This window comes from Heterocephalus glaber, unplaced genomic scaffold (genome assembly GCF_053883595.1).
Source record: "Heterocephalus glaber isolate CG9 unplaced genomic scaffold, H.glaber_assembly_v1.0 deba00001509, whole genome shotgun sequence".
NCBI lineage: Eukaryota > Metazoa > Chordata > Mammalia > Rodentia > Bathyergidae > Heterocephalus > Heterocephalus glaber.
The window spans coordinates 57,950,819-57,978,541 of NW_028258325.1; the positions used below are offsets into that span (position 1 = coordinate 57,950,819).

General features: G+C 35.6%; 1 protein-coding gene across 1 annotated transcript in view; it reads right to left on the reverse strand.

Moving 5' to 3' along the window:
* Nucleotides 1–7,536: 7,536 nt before the first annotated feature.
* The window catches only part of LOC101711908 (transmembrane protease serine 11G-like), a 37,349-nt gene continuing 17,162 nt past the window's right edge, over nucleotides 7,537–27,723 (reverse strand). The window contains exons 4-10 of the mRNA XM_013073947.3: nucleotides 25,581–25,648; nucleotides 24,464–24,624; nucleotides 16,918–16,956; nucleotides 16,001–16,172; nucleotides 14,707–14,966; nucleotides 10,626–10,768; nucleotides 7,537–8,748 (exon numbers count right to left, since the gene is read on the reverse strand). Coding sequence (XP_012929401.2) covers nucleotides 8,587–8,748; nucleotides 10,626–10,768; nucleotides 14,707–14,966; nucleotides 16,001–16,172; nucleotides 16,918–16,956; nucleotides 24,464–24,624; nucleotides 25,581–25,648 — 1,005 coding nt within the window. The 3' untranslated portion in view covers nucleotides 7,537–8,586. The remainder of the gene's footprint in view (nucleotides 8,749–10,625; nucleotides 10,769–14,706; nucleotides 14,967–16,000; nucleotides 16,173–16,917; nucleotides 16,957–24,463; nucleotides 24,625–25,580; nucleotides 25,649–27,723) is intronic.

Consider the following 27,723-nt stretch of genomic DNA (forward strand, 5'->3'; position numbering starts at 1 on the left):
TTCCCCCAAAAGGCTTATGCAGTGACTCATGGAGTTTCTCCAGCCTCCGGGAGTATCGTTGGCATGTCTGACAGTAGTCCCTTATTCACTCCTCAGTAAACAACATGAAATACAAAAGAAGCTTGTCATTGGTACATTTTAGGTATACAATATAATGACATTCATCATTGGAAATTTGCACCTTTACATAATCTCTCTTGGTTCTTATTTTTTTTCACCCTTGCCCAGCCCTCCCTTCAACTCCTCCATCCCTCCCTATTTACAAGATTTTGTTAGGAAGAAAAGGTCCAAAGGAGTAGGGGTAGTGGGAGGGGCAGGAGAAAGGAAAGAAGAAAAAGGAACAATGATGAGAAATGGAAAAAATGGAAACAAAGTCTCTGTAAATAGGGAAAGGTGGAGGGGGTGAAGAGAGGGCTAGGAATGGGGAAAAAATAAGAACCAAGTTTCATCATGTAAAGGTACAAGTTCCCAATGTGAAATGTAAATGTGTTGCATACCTAAAATGTATCAATAAAAGACTTTAAGAAAAAAAAGAAGTTTGTGTAGAAACTCAGTACTGTCTGGCTTTGATTCATTTAACATTTAATATAAGAATGATCTGATAATTTTTTAAAGTAATAGTGGTGGCTCTGAATGATTTTTTCACCCTTCAGCAATTCAGCCTTAAAAGGAACTCATTTTTACTGTCTTCCCATTAATTTAAGCTAAGTAATGACACATCTGTCCTGATCACAATTGGTATGCTTCTTAAGGTTTGCAAATTTCAACCAGTAGTTTTTTGTTGTTTTTTTTTAAACTAGACTTCTTCTGGTTAGAGCAAAAAGATTTGGCTTAGAGTTTAAATTGCAAATTGTAATTGCTGTAGAGCCACACACAACCTTTGAACTTTAAATTTTGCACTAAGAATAATGGCTAAAATTATTTACTGAAAATTTCAGTAATTTGTGTGAATGTTTTTTTTTCTTTGTGTATTAACCTCATAGCAGTATATGACTTGCTGTTGTTTCTTTAAATGATTTTTCTAAGGGATCTTAATAGAACTCTGTTGAAAACATAGGTGTTAACATTTTTATAGTTTGTACTAAATTTAACCATGATATAAAAATGAATTTTATGCATGGAACAGAATTTAAAATTAAATGTTTTTTCTTTAAATGATTCATATTACTTTATTAAACTAAATCTGAAATGGAATTGAAAAAAAAAACATGGAGAAAAGTTCCTTTCTCCCCACAACCTTGCCAACATTTGTTATTGGTTGATTTCTTGACAGCAGCCATTCTTTCTGGGGTAAGGTGGAATCTCAGTGTTGCTTTCATCTGCATCTTTCCAATGACCAGTGATATTGAACATTTTTTCATATGTTTACTTGCTGCTTTTACTTCTTTGTCTGAGACATGACTGTTCATTTCAAATGCCCATTTTTGAATTGGGTGTTTAAATTTCGGGGGTCTGACTTTTTAAGTTCTTTATGTATTCTAGATAGTAGTCCTTTGTCTGAGGTACAGCTGATAAAAATTTTTCCCACCTTGTAGGTTGCCTCTTAGCTCTGTTTGTGGTTACTCTTGCAGTGTAAAAGCTTTTTAATAAGATGAGATCACAGTTATTGATGCTTTGTGCTAGTTCCTGTGCTACTGAGGTTTTGTTCATAAAGTCTTTTCCTATGCCGATGTCTTTGAGAGTTCTACATAACTTATCTTCCAGAAAGTTTAATGTTTGTGTTTTAAGATTTAGGTCTTTAATCCACTTCAATTTTAGTTTAGTGCATGGTGATAGATATGGGTTTTGTTTTAATCTTTGGCAGGTTGAAATCCTGTTTTTCCAACATCATTTATTAAATAGGCTATCTTTCCTCCAGTGAGGATGGTTGGCTCCTTTGTCAAAGATGAGGTGGCAGAGTATGTCTGCAGTTGTTTCTGCATCTTCTAATCTATTCCACTGATCTTTGGGTCTGTTTCTTTGACAGTACCATGCTGGCTGTTTTAATCACAGTGGCTTTGTAGTATAGTTTCAAGTTGGGGATTGTGATACCCCCTGCCATGTCTCTGTTGCCTAGAATGGCTTTTGCTATTCTAGGTCTCTTCTGGTTCCAAATGAATTTTTGGATTGTTTTCTCTAGTTCTGTGAAATATGCTGTTGGGATTTCAATCGGGACTGCCTTGAGTCTATCTAGCAGTTTTGAAAGTATGGCCATTTTCACTATATTGGTTCTTCCTACTCAGGAACAAGGGATGTCTTTCCATTTTCTTATATCTGTTTGATCTCTTTTTACAGAGTGTAGTAGTTTTCAATGTAGAGCTCTTTTGTTTCCTTTGTTAGATTGATTCCTAGGTATTTCATTCTTTTGCTTGCTATTGTGAAAGGAATTGTTGCTCTAATTTCTTTCTCAGTGATTCTGTTATTTGTGTACAAGAAGGTTATTGATTTTTGAGGGCTGACCTTGTATTCAGCTACTCTACTGAATCTGGCAATTAAGTCTAGAAGTCTTTTGGCAGAGTTTCTTGGGTCTTCTATGTAGAGTAACATATGGTCAGCAAATAAAGACAGTTTAACTTCTTCCTTTCCTATCTTTATTCCATTTATTTCTTTCTCTTTTCTAATTGCTGTGGCTAATGTTTCCAGAACTATATTGAACAGAAGTGAGGATAGTGGACATCCTTGTCTTGTTCCTGATTTTAGCATGAAAGTTTTCAGATTTTGATCATTTAGTATGATGTTGGCTGTTGGTTTTTCATAGATAACCTTAATCAGGAAGAGATAAAGACCTTCTACTCCAATTTTCTGTAGCATTTTTATCATGAATGGGCGTTGGATTTTGTGGAATGCTTTTTCTGCATCTGTTGAGATGATCATATAGTTTTTGTCCTTGGCTCTGTTAATATAGTGTATTACATTTAGTGGTTTACATATGTTGAACCATCCTTGCATCCCTGGAATAAATCCAACTTGGTCAGGGTATATGATCTTCTTGATGACCCTCTGTATTCTGATTGCCAGTAACTTGTTGAGGATTTTTGCATCTATGTTCATTAGGGAGATTGGCCTATGGTTTTCTTTTTTGGTTGGGTTTTTCCCTGGTTTTGGAATCAAAGTAACACTTGCTTCCAGGAAGGAATTTGGAAGTATTGCTTCCCTTTCAATTTCATTGAAGAGTTTAAACAGAAGTGGTAGTAGTTCTTCTCTAAATGTCTTGTAGATTTCAGCAGTGAAGCCATTAGGAACTGGGCTTTTCTTTGTTGGTAAATTTTTAATTACATTTTCAATTTCACTGATTGTAATTGGAGTGTTTAGAAATGTTATAGCTTCTTTGTTCAACTTTGGTAATTCATATGTATCTAGGAATCTGTCCATTTCTTCTGTGTTTTCCATTTTATTAGAGTACAGATTCTCAAAGTAGGTGTTGATGATCCTCTGGATTTTGCTGCATCTATTGTAACTTCACCTTTTTCATTCCTAATTGCAGGATTTGAGCCTTTCTTTCCTTTTCTGTAAGGTCGGCTAAGGGTTTATCAATTTTATTTATTCTTTCAAAAAACACAACTCTTCAATTTGTTGATTTTTGGTATCGTTCTCTTAGTCTCCATTGCATTGATTTCTGCTCTGATCTTTATAATTTCTTCATTACATGAGCTTTGGGTTTGTCTTGCTCTTCTTCTTCTAGGAGCTTAAGGTTCAGCATTAGGTTGTCTATTTGAGTTCTGTTTTCGTAGTATGGGCATTCACTGCTATGCATTTCCCTCATAGAACTGCTTTCATTGTGTCCCATAGATTCCTGTGTGTTGTACTGGCATTATCATTTAATTGTAGAAACTGTCTAATTCTTCTTTAATTTCCTCTGTGAACTATTGGTTGTTCAGGAAGGTTTTATTCAATTTCCATGTGTTTGTGGGTTCTTGCAGTTTCTTATGCTATTGATCTCCAATTTTATTACACTATGGTCTGATAATATACAGGGGATAACTTCAATTCTTTTGCATTTACTTAATCATATCGTATGAGCTAGCATGTGATCTATTTTGGAGAATGACTTGTGTGCATCCAAAAAGAATGTATATTCTGAATTTGTGGGGTGGAACACTCTCTAGACATCTATTAAGTCCATTTTTTCAAAAGTTTGGTTCAGTTCTATAATTTCATTGTTGATTTTCTGTCTAGATGATCTGTCTGTTTGTGACAGTGTAGTATCAAGGGCCCCACTCCAATTGTATTAGTGCTTATTTGGTTTTTCTTGTCCATTAATATTTCTTTCCTATAGTTGGGAGCACTAGTATTTGGTTCATATATATTTATGATTGTCATCTCTTCTTCTTGGATTTTTCCCTTTACAAGGATGTAGTGACCTTCTTTGTCCCTCTTAAGTAGCTTTGGTTTGAAATCTACCTAATCTGCAAATAAAATATCTACCCTTGCTTTTTTCTGGGTTCCTGTCAGATGGATAGTTGTTTTCCATCCTTTTACTTTCAGTCTATGAATTTCTTTTTGAAGTAAGTAATTTCTTTTATACAGCATATTGTTGGATTTTGCTTATTTATCCATTCTGCCAGTCTATTTCTTTTGATTCGTGAGTTGAGGCCATTAACATTGATGGTTATAATTGATAGATTTTGACTCATCCTTGTCATAATATTTTACTGTTGTTGGCTCTTTTATTTTTCATTTTTACCACTTTCCCTTTAATTTCTTGCCTTGCCTGATGGCTCCACTCTGTTGGGCCTCATGGAGTTGTGACCCTTATTGTTCTTTTCTAGGATATTGTTTAGAATTGTTTGGAGTGCTGGTTTGATATTCATGAAGTTTCTCAGGTGTTCTTTGTCCTGGAAGAATCTAATTTCCCCATCGATTTTGAAAGATAATTTTGCAGGATACAACGCTCTAGGTTGGAGTTTATTTTCTTTTCAGGCTTGAAATACATCACTCCAGGCTCTCCTTGACTTGAGGGTTTGTCTTGAAAAGTCTGCTGTGATTCTGATGGGCTTTTTTTGAATGTGATTTTTTTCTTTTTTCCCCAGCTGCTTGTAGGATTTTGTCCTTCTGTTCATTTCTGGAATCTTGACTATTATATGTCTAGGTGTAAATTTTTTTGATCATTGATATTTGGAGTCCTGTATGCCTTATCTGTATGTCAAATTCCTTGCTCTGTTTGGGAAGTTTTCTTTCATTAATTCTGTAAACAGGGTTTTTTTTAATGTCATTTGCACTTTCTCCTGTTTTTTTGCAGACTCCTATCAGTCCTATGTTATTCTTTGCATTATCTACCAGCTGCTGGATGGATTTCTCATGGTCCCTTACTATTTTTAAGAAATTTCTTTCTTCATGGTCACTAACCACAATCCTGTCTTCTATATCTGATATTCTATCTTCACATTGGCTAATTCTGCTGCAAATACTTTCATTGGAGGTTTTAATCTCCTGGATATCTGTTTGAATGTGTTTCACGGATTACATTTCTTTCCTATGTTGGGCATTCATGGCTTTCATCATGGTCCTGAGGTCATCTATTTTTTTAATCTGTTTCTGTTCTAGAGTCTCTAATCATGTCTTTCCTTCTGCTCACCATCTCTGTAGTTATCTGGGAAATTATTTATGTTTTGAATTTTTCTGGAGCCTTGTTCATCTGTTTTGTTATTTCCTGTGCTATCAGTTCAGGGTGTCCAGGTGGTTGATTATCAGATATTTCCACTTTATTGCCCCCCAGAATTTCCCTGTAGTGAGCTGGAAGTCTGTGTTTGTGCCTGTTTAGGTGTCTTCTCATTTCTGTTTTTCTTGTTGGTGCTATTTTTTGGCTTAATTCCTGGGCTTATACTTCAATATTACTTATTGTGAGTATCTTTATTGCTTGTATTTAGAACCGTTATGGAATGATTGCTTCTCAGAGGTGTCTTCCAGGTATAGCTGGTCTTTAGGCTTTGAGTCTCTAATGACTCTTAGGCAATCTTGTTTTCAGTATACCAGGGAGGACAACTGATTAGATCAATCACTACACCTTAGCCCAGTTGCTACAATCAGCATCAACAATAGCATCAAACACAGTGTAGAAATTGACAATTTGTGGTAGCAATTAATCTGTAACCTTTAAGGGTGTGAGCTAAATAAAAATTGAGGACCACCCCAAAATGTGTTTGCAGTAAATAAACCTTTCCATATAGCAAATTTACCCTTTGGGATAAGGCTTTAGAAGGAGTTGGGGAGGGAGCGTTAGCCATATAGAAGGAGAGGAAAAGGTTAGAAGTGAGGCTAGAGGATGCAGGAAGATCACTCAAATTTTGGGAGACTGTTGAAGACAAGAGGAAAAGACAGAGTGAAGGAACATAGACAAGAACAGAATAAACTAACAGCCATAGGGAAGGTAGAAACTGTATTCACTTTCCTATAAGAATAGTGACAGTTGAGAGAAGGGAAGAGAGAGAAAAACAATCTGAAGTAGGACAGGAACAGGAACAAAGAGGGAGAGAAATCCAGACCAAGAAGGGAGAGAGAGAGAAAAAAAAAAAAAAGAAAAAAATACATAAAAAGGTCTCCCTCAGGGTACGTCTCTTTTGTCCTGGTAGACAACCTGGGCAAGAGTGTGTAGATCTAAGACAATCAGCCTCAGAAAGCCAGCTGTAGTTCACTGACATTCAGGCTGATTTCTGGCTGCAATGCCCAAGTTGAAGTTCCTGACCTCCTGCAGGATTGAACTCTGCAAGGTTCTACTGCAGGATCCAGCTGTCCTTCCCCCAAATTGAGCCCAGGTTTCTATGGGAGGTGTTGATACCACCCACTTACCAACCATGGTGGTCCAGTGTGCCTTTATTGCAGAGATTTTCTTCATTTTCCCAGTGGGCTTCATTTTTCATGGAGAAGCCTCAGAGAGGCCCTCTCCCTTCTGCTCTATCTTCTAGGGCTCATAACTGTGGCCTTTACGGCCCCTTGGCACCTCTGCAGTGCAGATTCAGATACCATGTGGCCTGTGCAGCGAGCTCCAGGGACACTGGAATCTGTGGGATGGGGGTTCTGAACAAGAGGTGCTGGTGTCCACAGGATCGTGGATGCATAATTTTTAACAATGACTGTTTTTCTCCAGTTATCCCCATCATAGCGGTGCTTAACTGAAGGTACTCTTGCTCCCCAGGGGAAATTTGGCAGTGTCTGGAGTTATTTTGGTTTGTTACAACTTGTTGGTGTACTAGAGGCATCTAGTTTGTAGCAGTAAGGAATATTGAAAGCAGTGGTCTTCTCTGCAGCAAAGACCTATCTTTGACAAAATATCAATAGCAAAAAGGTTGAGAACCCCTACATTGTGGTAATGATTCAGAGAGAGTAAGTTAGGACTTTTTGCCATAAATAAATGTTAATATATACAATATAATATTAGGTAGGGTAAGAGAGACTCTCATTTATTGTGCTAAGAAAAATTTAGCCCAATACTTACTAATTAAATTGTAAAAGAAGGGAAATTTAGATGCACAGAATAAGTTTGAGTTTTGTTTAATACTGGTCTACAGTCATGTATAGCAGTAAAAACACACAAATACATATGAAAATGATCATTTTTATCATAAAATTGAGCTATTCCAAGATACTTTCTTAGCTCAGTTAATATTTTTTATAAATAGCATTCTGCAAACAATGCCTACCATTTTTAACAATAAATTTAAATATTATACAATAAAGTCTTTGTCACAATCTTATATCAAATTGTTCATGATGTTCTAAATTTATTTTGACTTCTCTTGTAAGTTGTGTATGAATATCTAATTTATATTGACTTCTTATTCTGCAGGTCCCTCAACTCTTCTGAAGCTCATTAAAAAGAAAACTATTTAAAGAAAATGCATTAAGAGATAAGAAAAGTACAAGTGAAAAGTAAATGTACATAGGGATTGGGACTTCTTTCATTTTTAGACATGGAGCTAAAAGTAACTCCTCATTGAATTCTTGCCTCTTCACATTTCAAATTAATAACAAGGCTAAGCAACTTTGCCTTTAGGCTTTTTTTTAATACTGAAAGGTGATTTTACATTGAGTACAAATATAAATATCAACTATTTTTAAGTTTCAAAGAGAGGTTAAATGGACATCCAAGGGAAAGAGAGTGGACTTATAATCATGACATCTTTTGCATCCAGTTTTCTGTGTGGTGCTCCCTCCATCATTTGTGTTATCACTGGCCCAAAATAATTATTCAGTAGAGCAACAACTTCATGATGAGAGTTATTTGATGGAGAAAGTAAAAACTGTGGAGCTACCATGGCAGAGAGGCATACTCAGTCAGGAATAAGTAGAAAATGGCCAGCTAGTTGATACTTTTTTTGATTAAGGTGGCAGATTACACTAAAATAAATAGTATGTGTAGGACCAGAACAGTGAACAAGGAGGTAATCAGAGATGCTGCAGTAGTGGCAGTGTCTTCTGTGCTCATGGTCAGATAAAACACTGGAAGTGATATGAAAGAAAGACTGCCTTCTTCACATTCAAGGGGAAGGTTGTCAGACTACACTCCTCTGCTTGAACTTTAGGACAATACACATGGCCACACATGCTAAACATAATATCCCAGAGACTATACCTGGCATTTACAGTGTGGATATAGAGGTAGTTGTTGCATTAAATGTTAGTTTTAGATTTAATCCAGTCCCGATAATGAGTCACTTTGGTATAAAGTCCAGGCTTGTTTTCTTTTCCACAGCCTATTCCCCAGCTTACTATTCCAATAAGATACCAGATGTTTTGATCTTGTACAATGACCAGAGGTCCTCCAGAATCACCCTGAAGAAAAAAATATGGTTCATGTGATGAATGAAATAGGTCAGAAATGAGAGTTAATAAGCATCAGCAGGTCTAGCAAATTAATCATTTCCAGGTCTAATAAAATTTTATTTTATTTAAAATTAGTACTAATATGATCATTGAGTTTATTATGTAGTCCTTATTAATGTCTTCAGTGGGAAAGACATGGGAATGACAATGGTTTTAGTTTTACCTTTGTAAAATTTTTAGTTTTTCTCTGGCTAAAACAGAGACCCCAAACTGAACTTAAATCCAGGCAGCCAATTCATATATAGATGATGACTTCAAGAGTCAAATGTCACCTCCTCCATGAAGTGTCTCCTAATTCAGTTAGCTGGAAATAATCTGTTGCTTTGAATTAGAATCTGACATCATTCTGGTCACACTAATTGATGGAAAGATGTCCAGGACATTGAAGCATATGTATACTCAAAGTATTTTTGCTCCCAAAGGTGGAGGAATCCTTAGCCCTGGTGGATAAATTTAAAGTATCTAAATCATGAAGACTTCTTTGTTATAGTCAGCCCAAGGTTTAGACAAAGGATTTTAAATTTATCTTTTGGCAATGGACTTATTTAATCCAAAAGAAGTATCATGTGATAGCCCATTGCAAGTTCTAAAATAGGAGAAATGATCCTGTTCGAATTCTTCCTAGTCCCCTACGGTATTTGGTGCAGAGTGTGAAAACCCTGATCTAGCGTTGCTCCTGAGCTCTTTGCCTTAGTCCCACATCCTAATTCATGTCCTCCTTGTTTTCCTGTGCTAATGGTGAAAGGAAGTAAGGGAGTGTTAACCAAGGGAGGCAGGTCAGCTGATCCTAGGTCAGTGATCCAGTTGTATTGCAGGCCACTCACAGTTTCTCTTTCTTCTCAAGAAGTAAGGTGAATGGAAGGATATCTGTATTCCAGAAATGCAGCTAAGTCCTCATCTTTCCTTCTTTTGTTTTAGTTTCTTATATGCCAATTAGATTATAAATTCATAGTGGACTGTGTTTCTTAGATGTTTAAGTTTCCTTCAGAATCTGACACTTATGAACCTTGCAGTTGATAAAATATTTGAATGAATAAGTGAATGACTTTTTTTTCATTGTATGTCAACCAATGGCAGATCAATAGTGGGCCCCTTTTGTGTAAGGAAAGTGCACAAACGTGTCAAATTCTCAAACTTCTTTAAGGCAATGCTAACTTCTTGTACCCAGTTTTAAATGCTATAGTGAAGTCTTTAGTATTTGAGTTATGTTATTTTAGTACTCTAAATAGCCAGACTTCAGAACTGGTATTGTCCTTAAGCTTACTGCTTAAAATTAAAGTTTTGCATCACAGGAGAAAATACTATTTATTTAATTTCTTTCTAGAGAAGGTCTGTGAGATAACACTTTAGTAGAAATAAGTATATACAAATTTGTACTTTTTAACTACGTGTTTCAAATAGTATAATTCTATCTAACAAGACTTTTCTTCACGTCAAATGTTTAGGTACTAGTGAGGCTAAGCTGTATGGCCACACGGATATCTGCAGATCACATCTCATGGTGGGATTAGGAGGGATTTAACACTCAAACTTTGGTTATGACTGTGCCTTGAATCATTGATTGCATGGCTTGCTAGCTTGGTTTCTATGATCCATTTCCATTAATTTAATCAGGGTTCTAATTCATAACTGATGGCTATATTTTAGACTGTTCTGTTCCTTAAGGTATTAAATGAAGAGTATGTCTTATGACTCTTCTCTACCTGCCTTTTGCACTTCCCTTTCTCTGCAAGTGAGTTTCATGGAATTCTATGAAGAGACACTGGCCTATGGCCAACAAGATATTCCTACTCAGCAGTCACTTTTGTGGTTTTGAATCTATGTACCTCACAGGCGTCTCGTTCTCCTGTCAGGAATCCAGCGCATATCATTCCTGATGACACAGCACCACCGTATACATACACCCGATTACACACATCACTACTTATGACCTCCACCTCCACTTGTCGCAGAGTATTTGGAAATGGACCTAAATAAGGGAAAAGAAATGAGCGGATGAATAATATTCAGCTTGTTGTTATGGTAATTGTCATTGTGGCTTCTAAAGAACACAGTGGTAAACATTAGCCTTGAAGTCGTAGGATTCTGAGCTGGATAACAGTGCTCAGAATGAAGTTATATTTGGGGGTGGCTTCTCTGTGGAGATACCAGGTTTGGAACATTTACTCCTACTATTTTATCTAGTCCTTGTAACAACCACCAAACACAGATGTGAACGTTCCCTGTTTCAGATGAGAAAACTGAAGCTCACTGATTAGGAGTCTTAACATGGTCACACAGTTAAATGGGGGAAAATGGTAGATTTAAACCCAGGGTATTCCTCACCACCTGAGAGAGTCCATGATGGCTTATCTTATCTTACTTGGAAACCTAATGCACCATTTTGCAAAGATATTTTCAGAATTGGGAATCCTTTAGGAAGAGCAAGGAGGTAACTTTAATACTGATAGAATTTTCTTACTTCATGAGGCAGACCATGTTTATTTTGAAAATAGCTTGACTTGCTAACCAGAATAATACCAGCATAAGTAGAAATGCCAATATAAGAACTAGATCATATTATATTGATTAACTACATATTTATTGGTTCATTATATGAAAATATTATTTAGTTGCATGTGGTATTGTTTTAGCCATTATATTGTGCTCATTTCCCCTTAAAAGCTTCTATTTTATTTATTTATTTTTAAATGTATTCTTTCTTTTCTTTTTTTTTTTTTTTGGTACTAAGGATCGAACTCAGGTCCTTGTGCTTGCGAACTAGACAGCAGAACCACTGAGCTAAATCCCTAGCAATAGCTTCTATTTTAAAAAACTGTATTAATCATTCACATAAAGATGTAGCTCTGTTTATAAGTTCAAATTGAGAAGGTGAGCGATTCATTTGAGTATGAATTTGAGCAAATCTGTGCTCAATATCTTGGAGATAGCAAATACAAATCTGAGGACTATTCGCATAGTGTAAGAGCTATATGACCTTGCAAAAGTTAGCAAAAATCATTGTACTCATTTGTAGAAGAAGGAAATGATGCCTATCTCATGTTCATTATTAGAGTTTAAAAAATGAATCATGTCAGTTACATGTTCAGTTTTTGATGTAAGGGGTGATTGATGGTAAATGTTTACATCTAAAAAATTTTACAGTAAAAGACACATAGTCACTAATCCCCCTCAAAATGCTCTGCTTTGCTCCAAACATATGTATTCCATCATTCTTGCCACTCTCTGTAGCAGTTCTGGAGTCCTCTTGCATGAGCTTCTTTAAGAGGTGTGATAAAAAAAAATGCAGTGAATGCTACTGCTGGGTGCCATCCAATGGAAAGGCAGGCTCCTAAAATCATTTCAGTTTGTCCTCATTCTTCTTATTCACCATCTCCAGGACCATGCGATTTCTAGCTCTTCCCCTAAATCAGAATGACTATGAAAGGTTAATGTTTTGAATCAGTTCAGGACATGGACACAGCCATGAGGATGTGACAAAAGTATTCACAAAGAAGACTTCCAGAATTGCTTCAGAAATTGGCAAGAGTGATGGGATGAGTGCGGTTGAAGTAAGGGAGAGTATTTTGGGAGAGATTGGTAGCCATGTGTCTTTTATAATTTAAGCATTCACCACAGTTTTTGATCACACTTTATAAATGCAAGCTGTTAGATGAATTGTAGGGATTAGGGTTAAACATGTAATCTCCTTAAAACTGCACTTCAGTGTTACGTGGATAGTGATAAAAAGCTTTACACAGGATGCACCTGGAGGCCATACTCTTAGGTGAAATAAACAGGACACACATGTGTAAATACCACATAGTTTCTCTGTTGTGAGAAACTGAAAGTGTAAATAAGGATTAAAATGTATAATAGATAATGTGAAATAGGAAGAAAATGTCCAAAGGGGAAGGAGAAGTGGAAGGGTTAGGGGAAAGGAAAGAAAGGAAAGGAATAAATATGAGAAAAGGAAAAGATAGAAACAGTCTTTGTGAATAGGGAGGGGTGGAGGAGTTGAAGGGAGGGCAGGGGAATGGGGAAAAAATAAGAACCAAAATATATCATGTAAAGGTACAAATTCCCAATGATGAATGTCATCATACTGTATACCTAAAATATACCAATAAACTTCATGAATCAAAAAAAAGCTTCACAGGAAAAGATCTAGGTTTCTAGGGGTTTTATAAAAATATTTCAGTATAAAGAAGTCCAATGTTCTGTTTTGAAACTGTCATATTTGCTCACATTTCTGCTGAAAAACTAAGTCCCAGTTCTCTACACTCCTTAAATATTATCTGAAATCTAGGGAATTTCCTCACTTCAGTCATTATTTTTAAGCATGGAAGGGTCATTGACTACTTTTTCATCTTTCCATTTCTGATTCTGCTTGAAATATTTCAATGAGAGAATCTACTTATCAATTCATGATTGTACAGATTATTACACAATCTCAATATTGTGTAAGTGTCTCAACAATATTCTGTTTTGCTCTCTACAGAGACATTTAAAATTTTAGATGTTCCTAGGCATTAATCAACTGTGTTTCAGTTAGTTGTAGTTTTTGCATACCCCTTTTAATTTGGTTAATTGGTCTAGGATGCTAATGTTAAATTTGAAAGTGTAATTCTTTAATCTCAACTTTTAAAAATTAATTCAAGTGCTGTTTTACATTTTCAAACTGTTACTTTATATTTACAAGCTGTTTTACATTTTCACTATTCAAGGAAGAAACTATCCAGAGAACAAAAATGAATTATTCCAAAACTAGCCATCTATAATTTGAGGTTTTGTAAGGATCACAGATTAAAGGGAGCATGGTAGATTGTCTGCTGTCTGATAAGAAGATTTCTAAATTGATATGATTGGATGAGTCTTAGGAAGAGAAGAGCTGAGTAGTCATATCTATTTCAAAATGTAGACGTTAACCTCACCTAATATTTATTAATTAATCTCAGTCTGATATCTTACAAATCCATAATATTACTTCAAAAAATATGCAATTGTTCAGGGTAGATAGCTCATTGTACATGACCTGCACACTAGCTGGCTTTGAAAAATTCAGACAAAATACCAAATTACCATCAAAGTACCAATCTGGGACAAACAGGTATTAAATTTAGTTAGTTCTAGGCAAAGTATAATGATGCTACTCCCATTTCTACTCTGCTCAGGGAGTGATTTTAAAATTTGGAGAGTTTAATTTCCCTCCTTCTTTGTTACCATTTCTTACAGAACAATGCAGATTCCCTAGGATGAGGAAATAGTATATCTGTGCAAACTCAATACAGCAGCAGAAGTTTCAAGTGCATATTGGAAGGAAGCAGACTTCTATAAAAATCAACTGATAGAGCACGAATAGATCACAGCTATACTTTGGGAAGGTACACAAACAAGACATAAATTCATATTAAGAGCCTAGAATAGAAATCAGGAATATGAGGACAAATTAAACCATATGTAAAATGTCTAACCAAGAAACAGGAACTGGAGACTTATTTCGAGACTTAATAATCTGTGCTTGACGTTTACAGCATATTATTAAGTATATCAAGTGCCATACTTGTCAACTTTTGTTAGGGTCTCAGGCTCAAGAACAGATTCATAGGTATATGGATCTATGGGGTCCTGCTTAATATTAGTGCCAAATAAGGAACAGTCATTCAGATTCCTTGCTTGAGACTATTTGTTCAGTTGTATGACCCATTCCAGAAGTGCATCCTTCCTGAAGCTTGCAAAGCATAAATCTTATGAATCAGGCAGCTCAGCAGAATCTCTACATATGAAAAAGAGCAACTGAAAGAAGATGTGCCTAGTTACACATCTTGGTTTTGTATTTTATTTCACATCTCCACTCTAAAAGAGGATAGTTTTTTAAAATTCTTTTTAAAAAAGTTTTTGATTCATTGTTTTAACCGAGATACGTACCATTTGCTTTTAGTCCTCCCCATCCAGTGACAAACACTTTACTCTCTGGCAAGACTTCAAAAGTAGCACCTGGGAGGCAGACTCTGTGCACGTTTTCAGAGAACAGCACAGGGGTGGAGAGCTTCACTACGGCAATGTCATCCTCGTGCTTGTGGGCAGCATAATTTTCATGGACAATAATGGACAGGACCTTTCTTCTCATCAGTGGAGAGCGCAGGGTTGTTCCAAAGCTGGCCATCCATAGTTTAGGGTTTTTGTGACTGATAACAGATGAAAAGGAACACAGTGGGTTTCCTTCTGATCTAAAGTTGCCTAGAATTTTGAACAGGCATGTGGCATATGTATAAAAGGACAAATTTTTAAACATAATATTGAAGGAAACCTCCTTAAACTTTTATTTGAAACCTTTTCCCAAGGATAGCTTTGCTTCAGACTAATTAATAACAAATCTCTATTGTAAGATAGCATATATTAGTCTTTTGGAGAAATTGTAATTTTAAAGGAAATATACCGTCATCATTTTGTTATAAAAATAATAGAGAATAATTGAAGAAAATATAAATATCAGACATGTTTATGTATGCTCATATAGGTACATATATACATTGATATCCATGCTCAAATTATATAAATGTATGTGTAGCTATGCAGAAAAAAAAGAGGGAGAAATAAAGAAAAACAGACAGAAACAGAGAAAGATAAAATTAGAGCTGTATTTTACATAGTTTTTATGCTTTCTTTTATTGAAATTTTATTCAGAATATTTTATTTTGTATGAATTTCACAAGGGTTACTGTATCTCTTTATTATTTCCATGTACCCCATATGTCAAATCTTCAAGTAAAACAAACAGAATAAAAGTATAGCACCAAAGATATTCATGTGGGATAAATATATATATGTTTGTGTGTGTGTGTGTGTATATATATATATATATATATATATATATATATATATATAGGAGGTCTGGATGCCATTAGCAGAATTTTGAAAAACCTCCAGTGTATCTCAGGAGATCTGGTGAATTTTTGTAAAGTTTTGTCAATGTAGGCTTGTTCCTAGTTAAAATTGAGATTGCTGGAAAACACATTTTCAAACAGAGCTGAAGACAGGCTAGATTTTTTCTAAGGTTCTCCAGTAATTGTTGCTATTTCCATAAGCCTGTAAACAATTATGTGTGCTATTGCTAGGGCTTAGAGGTTCACAAAAGAAATGAGAAAGCGAGCAGAATCCTTGGCTATGAAGGTAAGAGAGTGGCGAGGGCAGTGGTGGGTGGGTGTAGCCTGGGACTAACGTGTCAAAACAGTGTGCAGCAGTGAGGAGCCAGTCCGCACTGATCAGAGAGGCCCCACAGAAGTGCATGCCGTCCATCTGCAGGCTGGCTTGCCATGGCCATGCAGCTTTATTTGCAATCTGGCCATGAGCAACTCTTTCCACGGGTGGGTACTCCATCCCTAAACCACAACCTGTCAGAAAGGAATACGATGGTTACTTACAGAGTTATAAACATGCTCAAGTATATTTGACATTTAGTTATGGATGTAAACTTTTATGGATATGGCCTGGCCTTAAAAATTCATTGCAATTAATATCACATATAATGGAGTAATGATTATTTGCACTGATGAGGTATGATTATTCCATTCCATATTATTAATTTTAAACAATTAATATTAAAACTATTTAACACCTTCTTTGGGGTATTTGAAGCAAGTTCCCTTTAAAATTTGCTTTTGTCCTGCTTTTGGGGTTATATTCTTATGTGCAGTAATTTATCTCAGTGACATTTGACAGTTTTAAGTGCTAGGTGCATACTATTTACTGCAGAAAAGTCACATTTCTACTCTTTTGAAATATTTTACAATTCATTACACTATTATAACATAAGTTTCCATATGAAAGTTCTATATTACAGTTAGTGGATATCATTTAATTTCTACACAAAATTTTCTAGTTTAACATAGTGAGCCAAATACAGATAAATTTAATAAAACACAAGGAAATTGTTGAAAGAATATACTCTCAAGCATTCTGTGTAAACATTCCCAACTTGTGGTAGCATTTTTTTCCACTAGGAAGAATTAAATCATATGTCCACTTAGACTTATTATATACACTTGAGAAATAGTAAACACAGGAGTAGAGAAACGCTAAAAGTGTTGAAGTTTCCTTCTTGATTTATAAACATCTCCGTAACATTCTTGAACTTACAGCTGTTCAGAACATGCTCTGCTTGTGCTCCATTTACTTCTGGAAAAGCAAAACCAAAATCAGTGCTTCACAATGGGACCATTTATATTTAAAACACTATGCTTCCATGACATGAATTTTTTTTCCTTAAATTCTTTTATTGGTACATTTTAGGTATACAATACGTTTACATTTATCATTGGGTGCTTGTACCTGTACATGATGTATCTTGGTTCTTATTTTTTCCCCCATTATCTGTGCACCCTTCACCCCCTCCACCCTTCCTTGTTTACATAGACTTCATTTCCATTTTTTTTCTTTTCTCATAATTTTTCCTTTTCCTCTTTCCTTTCATGACATGAATTTTTCTGACTGGAAAGAACTGCATTAGAAAATTCTAATGTAAAATCAATAGAATAAAATTCTATTAAAAAGAGAGGCCTATATGTAAATTAACTCCGTGTATGTGTGTGCGTATGTGTGTGTGTGTGTGTGTGCGTGTGTGTGTGTGTCATACCTGGGACTGAACCCAAGGCCTTTGTGCTACATTCCCATCCTTTTTCCTTAATTTTTATTCTGAGACAGGGTCTTACTAAGTTACTAAATGCCCCAGACTGGGCTCAAACTTGTGAACTTCCAGCTCAGCCTCTCAGAGTGCTGGGATCACAGGTGGGTGCCACTGATCCCAGCTAAATTAAATTCTTCTGAGTGTATGTGCAACCCTGGAAGATCTGGTATGTGACTATAAAATCATTGGCATAGAGAAGAATATTTTTGCCCTGAAGGGACAAAATATCAATGCCATAACAATTTATTAAAATACAAGTTAGACAAGAACACCAGTTTTACAGGTCTCTATTATGTCTGGAGACCTTTTCCTTTGTTCTCATTTGCACAGCAGTGTGGTTACAACATTCAAAGCATCCCAGAAATCTGGCATCTGGGTTTGCTCCATAAATGCTTCCTGTTGGAGTCAAATCCACCAGTATAATGATAAGCCCTCAAACGTGTCACCCTGTGAGTCATGTTTTTCAAACAGAGGAAGGCATAATATGTGGCTATTCCCCCAAATTAGTTGAATTACCTTTGTGCCAGTAAGTAGAATATTGAGCTCATATGAAAGGAACTATGTTCAGGGTGTTTTATCCCTTTGGATTAGGTTTTGCCAATAATAACAACCCTCTAATGGCTTCTGGCATTTAGAATAAACCCAGACTTCTCATCAAGACCTATGTGACATGGTCTTTATTGAGGCAAAAATCAGGTCTGGCAACCTTGTCACTGTGAGGTCAACCTGACCTCTGTGATGTCAGGCTGGACTGCTCTTGCTCATAACCTTTACTCACTGCCCCCTCGGTCTTCCGGTTTCCTGTCTGTGCTGTGGTGTTTCTGCCTTCAGTCTCTGTTGCAGCTGCCCTCTTTTGCAGTGATGCTTTTCCCTTGGCCTTTTTATGGTTGGTTGCCCCTTATCATTCAGTTCTCAGCTTAAAACTCTTTTCCTCATAAGACTTTCCATGACAACCAAATTTAAGCAGTCTCCTACTCTGTTCTCTGCATGGAGATCATACTATTTGATATTATCTTATTTAGTTATATCATTATCTTTCTTACTCCAATTAAAATATTAGCTCTATGAAGCTAATATTTCACTTCCTGACTCAAATAGATTTTGAACACATACTTGCTGATTGAATAAATGAACAGCAATGTTAATTAATAATTTACTGCATCTTATGTGTCAGGTAATCAAATACTTAGTGCTTATTATTTCTGTGATAATAATTATATTAGTGCTCAGTATTTGTTGATTCTTCTGTAGATTCAAACTGGGTATTGAAAGTATTTGAAAAAAATTCATCTGACATCATGTGGATTTTCTGTCATTATTTTCAAACAACTCAATATAACAAATATTTATGAGTATACAACATTTATATTGTGTTAAGTACTATATATAATCCAGAGATGATTTAAAACATATGGGAAGATGTATGTACATTATACACAAATGTTACACCATTTTATATATGGTATTTGATACCAAGGGATGACTGTACTCTGAAAATTATTATCAGATAGCAGTAAAAGAACTCTGAAAGCAGGAAAGATGAAATGACAAAACATTTCAGAATTTGAGGAAGAACAAGTGATAGTTTGGGGGCTTTGTTTTTATTTCACACAAAACCTGTATGGGAACCAAAATTGCCTGAAATCTATAACTATCAATAAGCAAAGGTAAAATAATCTGAAGAGAAGCCTGCCCTGTCTATGCAAAGTACTGGGAAAAGTGAAGGACAATACAGGCCAAGTAGGAGGCTCAAACTCCTATCTGAGAATCAAAGCCTGGCAATCCACTCTTCTAGAACCAGTGACAACAAGAAGCTCTTGGGCTCCCCATTCTTCATATTACAACCACCACTGTCTGGCACCCAGAAACACTAACAGAGACACAACCAGCAGATACCTGGATCTACCCTGTAGCCCACTGAGACAAAGCAGTACAGAGAAACAACATACTCCCACGTACACAACTGGCAGAAGGAGCTGAGGGGCAGCACCAGCAAACCAGAACAGCACTCCAAGGGTCTGAAAACCTGTCGTTGACAGCAAAAGTAGGTAAGAATCTGCACTCCAAACCCAAGCAGGTGGACTACCTGCTAAATCGAAGAATTAAATAGGATCAAGAGCTCTCTAACATAATAAGCAAAATGTCCAGAATACAAACAAAAATTACTTACCACACACACAAAAATCCCAAACCCAGGAAAACCAAAATTTGAATGAGAAAAGAACCAACAAATACTAATTTTGAGATAAATAAAAGACTGGAAGTACCTCACATGGACCTAAAGAGCTTCCATAAAAATAATTTAGAAATAAAGTGTAATTACTCTTGAAACAAATGAAAAAATACAAAATATCAGCAAAGCAATAGAAGTAATAAAAAAAGAACCATGGAAAATTATAGAACCAGAAGATATAATAACTGAAATGATAATAATAATAATAATAATAACAAACCAACATGTTTGGTGGTACCAATAGTATACCATAGTGAAGCTAATAGAGAATAGAAACATTGAACTCAAAGTCAATTCAGTAGAATTGACTCAGTCTGAAAAACAGAGCAAAATAGACTTAAAAATAAAATCAACAAAGCTTCTGGGATCTATACTAACAAAATATCTAACATATCATCAAGTTTCTAAAAGTAGACTAAAAAGTGTGGTACTAAAAAAGGAGTTAAAATTTTATGATTAAAATTTTGTCAAAGTTGGTGAAAGACAGAGATCTACACATTCAAGAAGCTGAGAAAGGGCCAAGGATTTAGCTTAGTGGCACCTCACCTGCCTTGAAAGCACAAGGTCCTGAGTTCGATTTCCAGTACCAAAAAAAAAAAAAAAGAAGTAGCTGAGAAAACCCCAGATGGAATAAACTAAAAGAGGTCCACATCAAGACCCACCACAACTAAAGACAAGAAAAAGAATCTTCAAAAACAAAGAAAATGATACATTATCTATGAAGGAACACTACTTTAAAGACATTAGTTTTTCATCTGAAACTATAGAAGCCAAAAGGAAATGACATAGACTGTTTCAAGTTCTGAAAGAAAGAACAATCAGCTCAGAATCTCATGCCAAGTGAAAATATCATTGAGGAATAGAGAGAAAAAATATATATATTCTTAGATGAAAACGTTAGGTGGGTACTTAGACATTAACAGACCCGAAGGACAAAGAGTTCCAAAACAGCATACTTTGCCCACTACAGGTAAATGAAGATACAGACCTCCATGTATGATATATTTATACTCCTTTGTTAGGTCTGAGAGCCAAAACAACCCCACGGAGCACCCAGACATGTTAAAGTCATTGTGCATGTTCATGACACTGTGTATGTTCATTACTATATGGAGCTGTCCATTTCTGCAAGGTACACAGCATGCCTCGTGCCTGTGGGCTACAGCCTAATGATATCAGGAAAGGAAACCTTCCGTAAAGACTTCTGCCTTGGGCTGAGACCTGATTTAGATTAGACTTTTCTCTTTCCTAAATTTCATTTGTAAGTTTCTTACAAGGTTAAGGCCCCGAAGTGAGCACTGACCATCTGAAAAGAGCAAGGTAACATTTTGGAATTCCAAAGCAACCTCTAAGGAAAGTGTTGATAAGCATACACTTCATGTAGATATACAGTGATCGTCACAGTACTCCCCTGAGGCCCAGGGCTAAATCCTGCATGTGAAAAAGTTGCACACAGTGTAAGATTCCTTCCTGGAGCTGCGTGCCTCCTCATCTGGAGGTATAACTCTCTAAACTCTGCCTATACTTCCACACATGTATCATGGCTAAACTCTTCACTCAAGACACAAAGGACTGAGCAACCAGGGCTGGTTCCTTGCAGTATCAGGATCCATCTTCCTGGTGACAAAAGGAAAACTGAAGGAATTTGTTTTAACATATACATTCTTTTTTTTTTTTTTGGTACCTGGGATCGAACTTGGATCCTTGCGCTTGAGCAGCAGGGGGCAAAACCACTGAGGTAAATAATCCCTGGCCCAACATATACATTCTTAATGGCTAAATGTAGCACTCCAAACAAAAAGCAGATGATAACTGAAGGAGACTGAATCATTCAGAAAAGAAAGATAAATAATGGGTTAAAATAGAAATAAACATAATAGATGGTCTTTTACTTCCTAAATTTCTTTACACAACCAAATAAATTATACTGCAAAAGAAAGAGCCAACCTTTACAATTATTGTGTCAGGAGCAGAGTGTAGGCATTTATCTCAGGCAGACTTACTCAGTTCAAACTATTACACTAAGACATTTTTTAAAGGGAATAGATACTACTACATTTGAGTAAGCATACAATTCTTTTATAATAACTTCAGTACTAGCCAAAGAAAGACAGTCTTTGGTATTGTGTGGGGATTTATTTATTATCAAATAATTGCGATACTTTAAATTAAAAGTTTTATTTTATGGTGCAATAAAGAATCTTTCTCTGAAGAAATAAAAAGAATAAAGATAGGAAAGGAAGAAGTTAAACTGTCATTATTTGCTGACCATATGTTACTCTACATAGAAGACCCAAGAAACTCTGCCAAAAGACTTCTAGACTTAATTGGCAGATTCAGTAGAGCAGCTGGATACAAGGTCAACACTCAAAAATCAATAGCCTTCTTGTACACAAATAACAGAATCACTGTGAAATAAATTAGAGAACAATTCCTTTCACAATAGCATACAAAAGAATGAAATACCTAGGAATTGATCTAACAAAGGAGGCAAAAGACCTCTACATTGAAAACTACAGCACTCTGAAAAAAGAGATCAAAGAGGATATAAGAAAATGGAAAGATATCCCTTGTTCTTGGGTAGGAAGAAACAATATAGTGAAAATGGCCATACTTCCAAAACTGCTATATAGATTCAAGGTAATCCTGATTGAAATCCCAACAGCATATTTCACAGAACTAGATAAAACAATCCAAAAACTCATTTGGAACCAGAAGAGACCTGGAATAGCAAAAGCCATTCTAGGCAACAGAGACATGGCAGGGGGTATCACAATCCCCAACTTGAAACTATACTACAAAGCCACTGTGATAAAAAACAGCATGGTACTGGCAAAGAAACAGACTCAAGGATCAGTGGAATAGATTAGAAGATGCAGAAACAACTGCAGACATACTCAGCCACCTCATCTTTGACAAAAGAGCCAACCATCCTCACTGGAGGAAAGATAGCCTATTTAATAAATGGTGTTGGAAAAACTGGATTTCAACCTGCCAAAGATTAAAACAAGACCCATATCTATCACCATACACTAAACTAAAATTGAAGTGGATTAAAGACCTAAATATTCAAACACAAACATTAAACTTTCTGGAAGATGAATTATGTAGAACTCTCAAAGACATTGGCATAGGAAAAGACTTTATGAACAAAACCTCAGTAGCACAGGAACTAGCACAAAGCATCAATAACTGTGATCTCATCTTCTTTTGCACTGCAAGAGAAACCACCAACAGAGTTAAGAGACAAAGTGGGAAAAATTTTTATCAGCTGTACCTCAAACAAAGGACTACTATCTAGAATATATAAAGAACTTAAAAAGTCAGACCCCCCAAATTTAAAGACCCAATTCAAAAATGGGCATCTGAAATGAACAGACATTTCTCAGACAAAGAAGTAAAAGCAGCAAGTAAACATATGAAAAAATGTTCAATATTACTGGTCATTGAAGAGATGCAGATGAAAGCAACACTGAGATTCCATCTTACCCCAGAAAGAATGGCTACTATCAAGAAATCAACCAATAATAAATGCCGGCAGAGTTGTGGAGAGAAAAGAAGCTTTCTCCATTGTTGGTGGGAGTGCAGACTGGTGCAATCACTGTGTAAATCAGTATGGAGATACCTCAAAGAACTAGGACTAAAAGTCCTATTTGACCCAGCTATTCCTCTGTTGGGTATCTTCCCAAACGAATTAAAAGAATCATGCCACAGCAATATATGCTTACTCACAGTTTTCTTTTTTTCCATTAACTTTATTGGTACATTTTAGCTATACAATACAGTTACATTCATCATTGGGATCTTGTTCCTTTACATGACATATCTGGTTCTTATTTTTTCCCCATTCCCCTGCCCTCCCTTCACCCTCTCCACCCTTCCCTATTTACAAAGACTTTGTTTCCATTTTTTTCTTTCCTCATATTTTTTCTTTTCCCTTCTTTCCTTTTCCCTACCCTCCCACTTCCACTTCTACTTTAGACCTTTTCTTCCTATTTCACAATATCAATTATACATTTTGATCCTTATTTACACTTTTAGTTTTTCACACCAGAGGAACTATTTGGTATTTACACGTGTGTCCTATTTATTTCACTTAGGAGTATCGCCTCAATGTGCATCCACTTAGCTATAATATGCACACCCATGTGTATAGCAGCACAGTTTGTAATAGCTAAAGCTTGAAAACAGCCCATGTGCCCATCCACTGGAGACTGGATAAAGAAAATGTGGGTTTTTAAAAATAAAATGGAGTACTACTCAGCCATAAAGAATGAGAAACTAGAGGCATTTATAGCTAAATGGATGCACATTGAGATGATACTCTTAAGTGAAATAAATAGGACATACATGTGTAAATACTTAATAGTTCTCTGTTTCGAGAAAGTGAAAATATAAATAAGGATTAAAATGAATAATTGATAATGTGAAACGGGAAGAAAATGTCCAAAGGGTTAGGGGAAGTGGGAGGGTTAGGGGAAAGGAAAGAAGGGAAAGGAAAAAATATGAGATAAGAAATAAATGGAAACAAAGCCTTTTCAAATAGGGAGGAGTGAAGGGGTTGAAGGGAGGGCAGGGGAATGGGGAAAAATAAGAACTAAGATGCATCATGTAAAGGTACAAGTTCCCAATGATGAATGTAAATGTATTGTATAAAAAAATGTACCAATAAAAGAATTTAAGTGAAAAAAAAGAATCTCTGTAGATGAGAAGATTACTGAATATCATTATGTATAAAAATAGAAGAGAAAATTAGTATTTCTTGCCTCTAAGATAAGGTAAGGAAGTATCTATCTTCAAGAAGCTATCGTTGGATTTCAAATTCTTATGCACAATCTTATCAGCTTGTCTCTTTATAGTGTTTGCACTGTTAGAAGTAAACTTAAATCTAAGCAGTATGTCTGCTTTCAAACCATGATTATTTGGCCTGTAAAACAAGGGGAATGGAATAAGTGAGGTTATAGCCACAGAAATTAATATGCTATACAATAATACTTAATTATTAGATATATGTTCAAGAAAACATAGCATAAAATATTCTATAATTTTGTTGTGATTTCTCATGTATCATACAGGTTTATTTATTCATGTATTTGTTCATATTACTTTAACGAACATTAAAGTCACCTGGAGGATTTGTTAAAATACAGCTATCTGGATTCCATGCTCAGTTTTGGTGACTCTGGAGCAAGGCCTGAGAATCTTCATTTCTTTTTTCGTGTGGGTTTTCTTTTATTGGTATATGTTTGCAACAGATAATAATCACATTCATCTTGGAGAATTGGTACACCTACATATCACCACTTAATTATTTTAACCACACAGGTTTGAAAACCTGGATTATGCCTTGCTTGGAAAACCTGGTCATTTCAGAGAGGGGAGAATGAGTGTCTGACAGCTCTAGAATTAGTTTTTTCTGGAAATTAATCAAAAGTGTTAAATTCACTAACTTTATGTATTTCATATATGTTAATATAAATTATTGAATTATATAGCTGTTAATAAATTGGGAAATAAATTAAGTAAAATTGAGACATAATGACTTTAGAATCTTTAATTGAAATGCAAAAGTCTTTAAATAGACAACCAATGAGATATATTTCATTATTACTTAAGAAGTTTGGGCCAGGGATTTAGCTCAGTGGTTCCATCGCTTGCCTTGCAAGCGCAAGGACTCAAGTTCGATCCCTGGTACCAAAAAAAAAAAAAAAGTTCACCCACTATAAATACCTCATACAGGAGGAATAACAATGTAATAACATCACACCAGCTTTTTCTCTTGCTATATCTGAAACCTTAGGTTCTGTTCACAAAGAAATTATTGGAAAAGTAACTAAATAATTCAGTTGTTTTTAATCATACAAATTAATCAGTTATGATTACCTGAAGTTGCCAACATGAGACTTGATGTAATTATTGTGTAGACTGGATCTTTGAAATATCTTATCTATCTGAGAAAAGAAAAAACAAACACAACTTTGTTAAATATGATTTTTACACATTTTAATGTATCACAATGCTTAAAGCCTATTGAATACAAACATCATTTACAGTTAGCTTCAAAAAGATCCTTTAAGCAATATCCTGTTATCATAAAACCATCCCCATAATTGATATTGATATTTGAACAATTTGGTGTGTGTTCACAGATGTCTGACACCTAGTGGAATTAAGCTAAGTGTTCCACCATCTATCATACAATTTAGAGGTTGGAAGGATAGAGATTTGAGTGTCTTTGGAAGTTGATGTATGGACTAATTTCCAAAGGCCTTTCCAACTCAGTCATCAGTCTTATGTGATGTGATCAAAAAATTGGTGCTTCAAACTTTTAAAAAATTTTAGGTCATTTTGTTTCTGTGGTAAATGTAGGAAAGGAGGAGAACATGTATGTATTGGACACCTCTCTTAAACCATTAACTTACCAAGAGAAATACAATAGATAGTTCCTTAGAAGTAATCATCACTGTGTTTTCAGACTTCCTATACTGGATAATACCTCTGTGGTGAAAATTCCTAGATCAAATCATTCCTTTATAAAACTGCGTCGTGTTACAGAATCTGTAGTTTTATAAGCCTGTTTATTGACAATTATTCATCATCTGTCAAACCTCAAGTGAACCTCAGTCTGAATAGGTAATTCCACAAATTAGTGGAGAAGAAATGCCAAAGAGTAAAACATGGTGCATGTTAACAGCTTTTCACTCATCTAGGTTAATTTATGAAATTTTCGTCAGTGAAACATCATGTGGAGCCATTGATCAGTTGGTGAGAAGTTTATAGAGATAGGAATAGTTGTTGAAAAAAGGTCATGTTTTCCTTGTAACTGATTAGAAAGGAAAATTTTTAAGGAAACAGTTTTATATACCTATATGTCATTTATACAACAAAGCTAATATGTATGCATGGTAAAAATTTTTGAATGCAATCACTATACAAAAGTATCATGAAAAGCATTAAAAGCAATTCTAATCCACTGTCTAGAGAGCCATGGAGGCTTTGAGTAGTTGCACAGGGACTATATGACTTACAAAGTTGGGAATATTTAGTATCTTATATTTTACAGTTCTCTGACTTCTGATCTAAATTACTGTACTTCCTACACTAGTAGTGTAGGGCAGGACCTACACTAATGAATTGCTTGTTTCTTTTCTAGTCATACACTTGCTGAGTATTTTCATGGTCCTACCTTCTAATGACCCTGTGAGAGGCATCAGAAATATAAGTAAACTTAGCCATCAAAGATTTGCCATCATTGCTTGGCATAAGTGAATTTACAAGCTGGAGCAGACACAGGTATATACAATAATAATGTTATACGGTGTTAAATGCGTTGGCAGAGGAGTGTGAAAGTTTTGGGAGAGCACTGGAAACAGATGGAAGCATTTACTCAGACATTCCTTTTCACACTTTAACTCATTACATCTATTAATCCTCAACCATCTGTGAGAGGTGAGTGAAATTATCCCTACTTTGTAGTTGAGAATTTGATAAGTCAAATCATTTTTTCCTGTTGTTCAGGTGACAAAGATAAACAGGAATAAGAATCTAGATGTTTGGAACTCCAAATGATAGTTTGTCTCCAGTTCAATAAATTGCTTCCTGTAATAACAACCCATACTCTGTCCTTCCCTTTTCAAATCAAAGTTTCCTGTGGATAAGTTGCTGGAAAGACATGCCCACCTCACTCAATTGCATTCTGCAACTCATGTTAACAGCTTCTGCTTCTGATTATGAAATGACTAAGGAAATAATTTTAAACCTGGTTAGAATGTTCTGCCATCTTTAACTGGTCAGCATGGGCTCACCAGAGGCTCTGGGCACAACTGAAGTCTGCAGTGGAAGAGCTGGTCTGTAGGTTCCTGTGGTATATTTTTCAGAAGTGGATGTTTGGCATTAGTTACCTGGTGGGAAATGTGTCAGGGTTGTCTACAAGTATGTTCTTATTCAACAGTATGTGGTAATATTTCTTGTGCCTAAATGATTGAGTTATTTCTGGATAACTTGAAGGATTCATTTTGTTATTGAA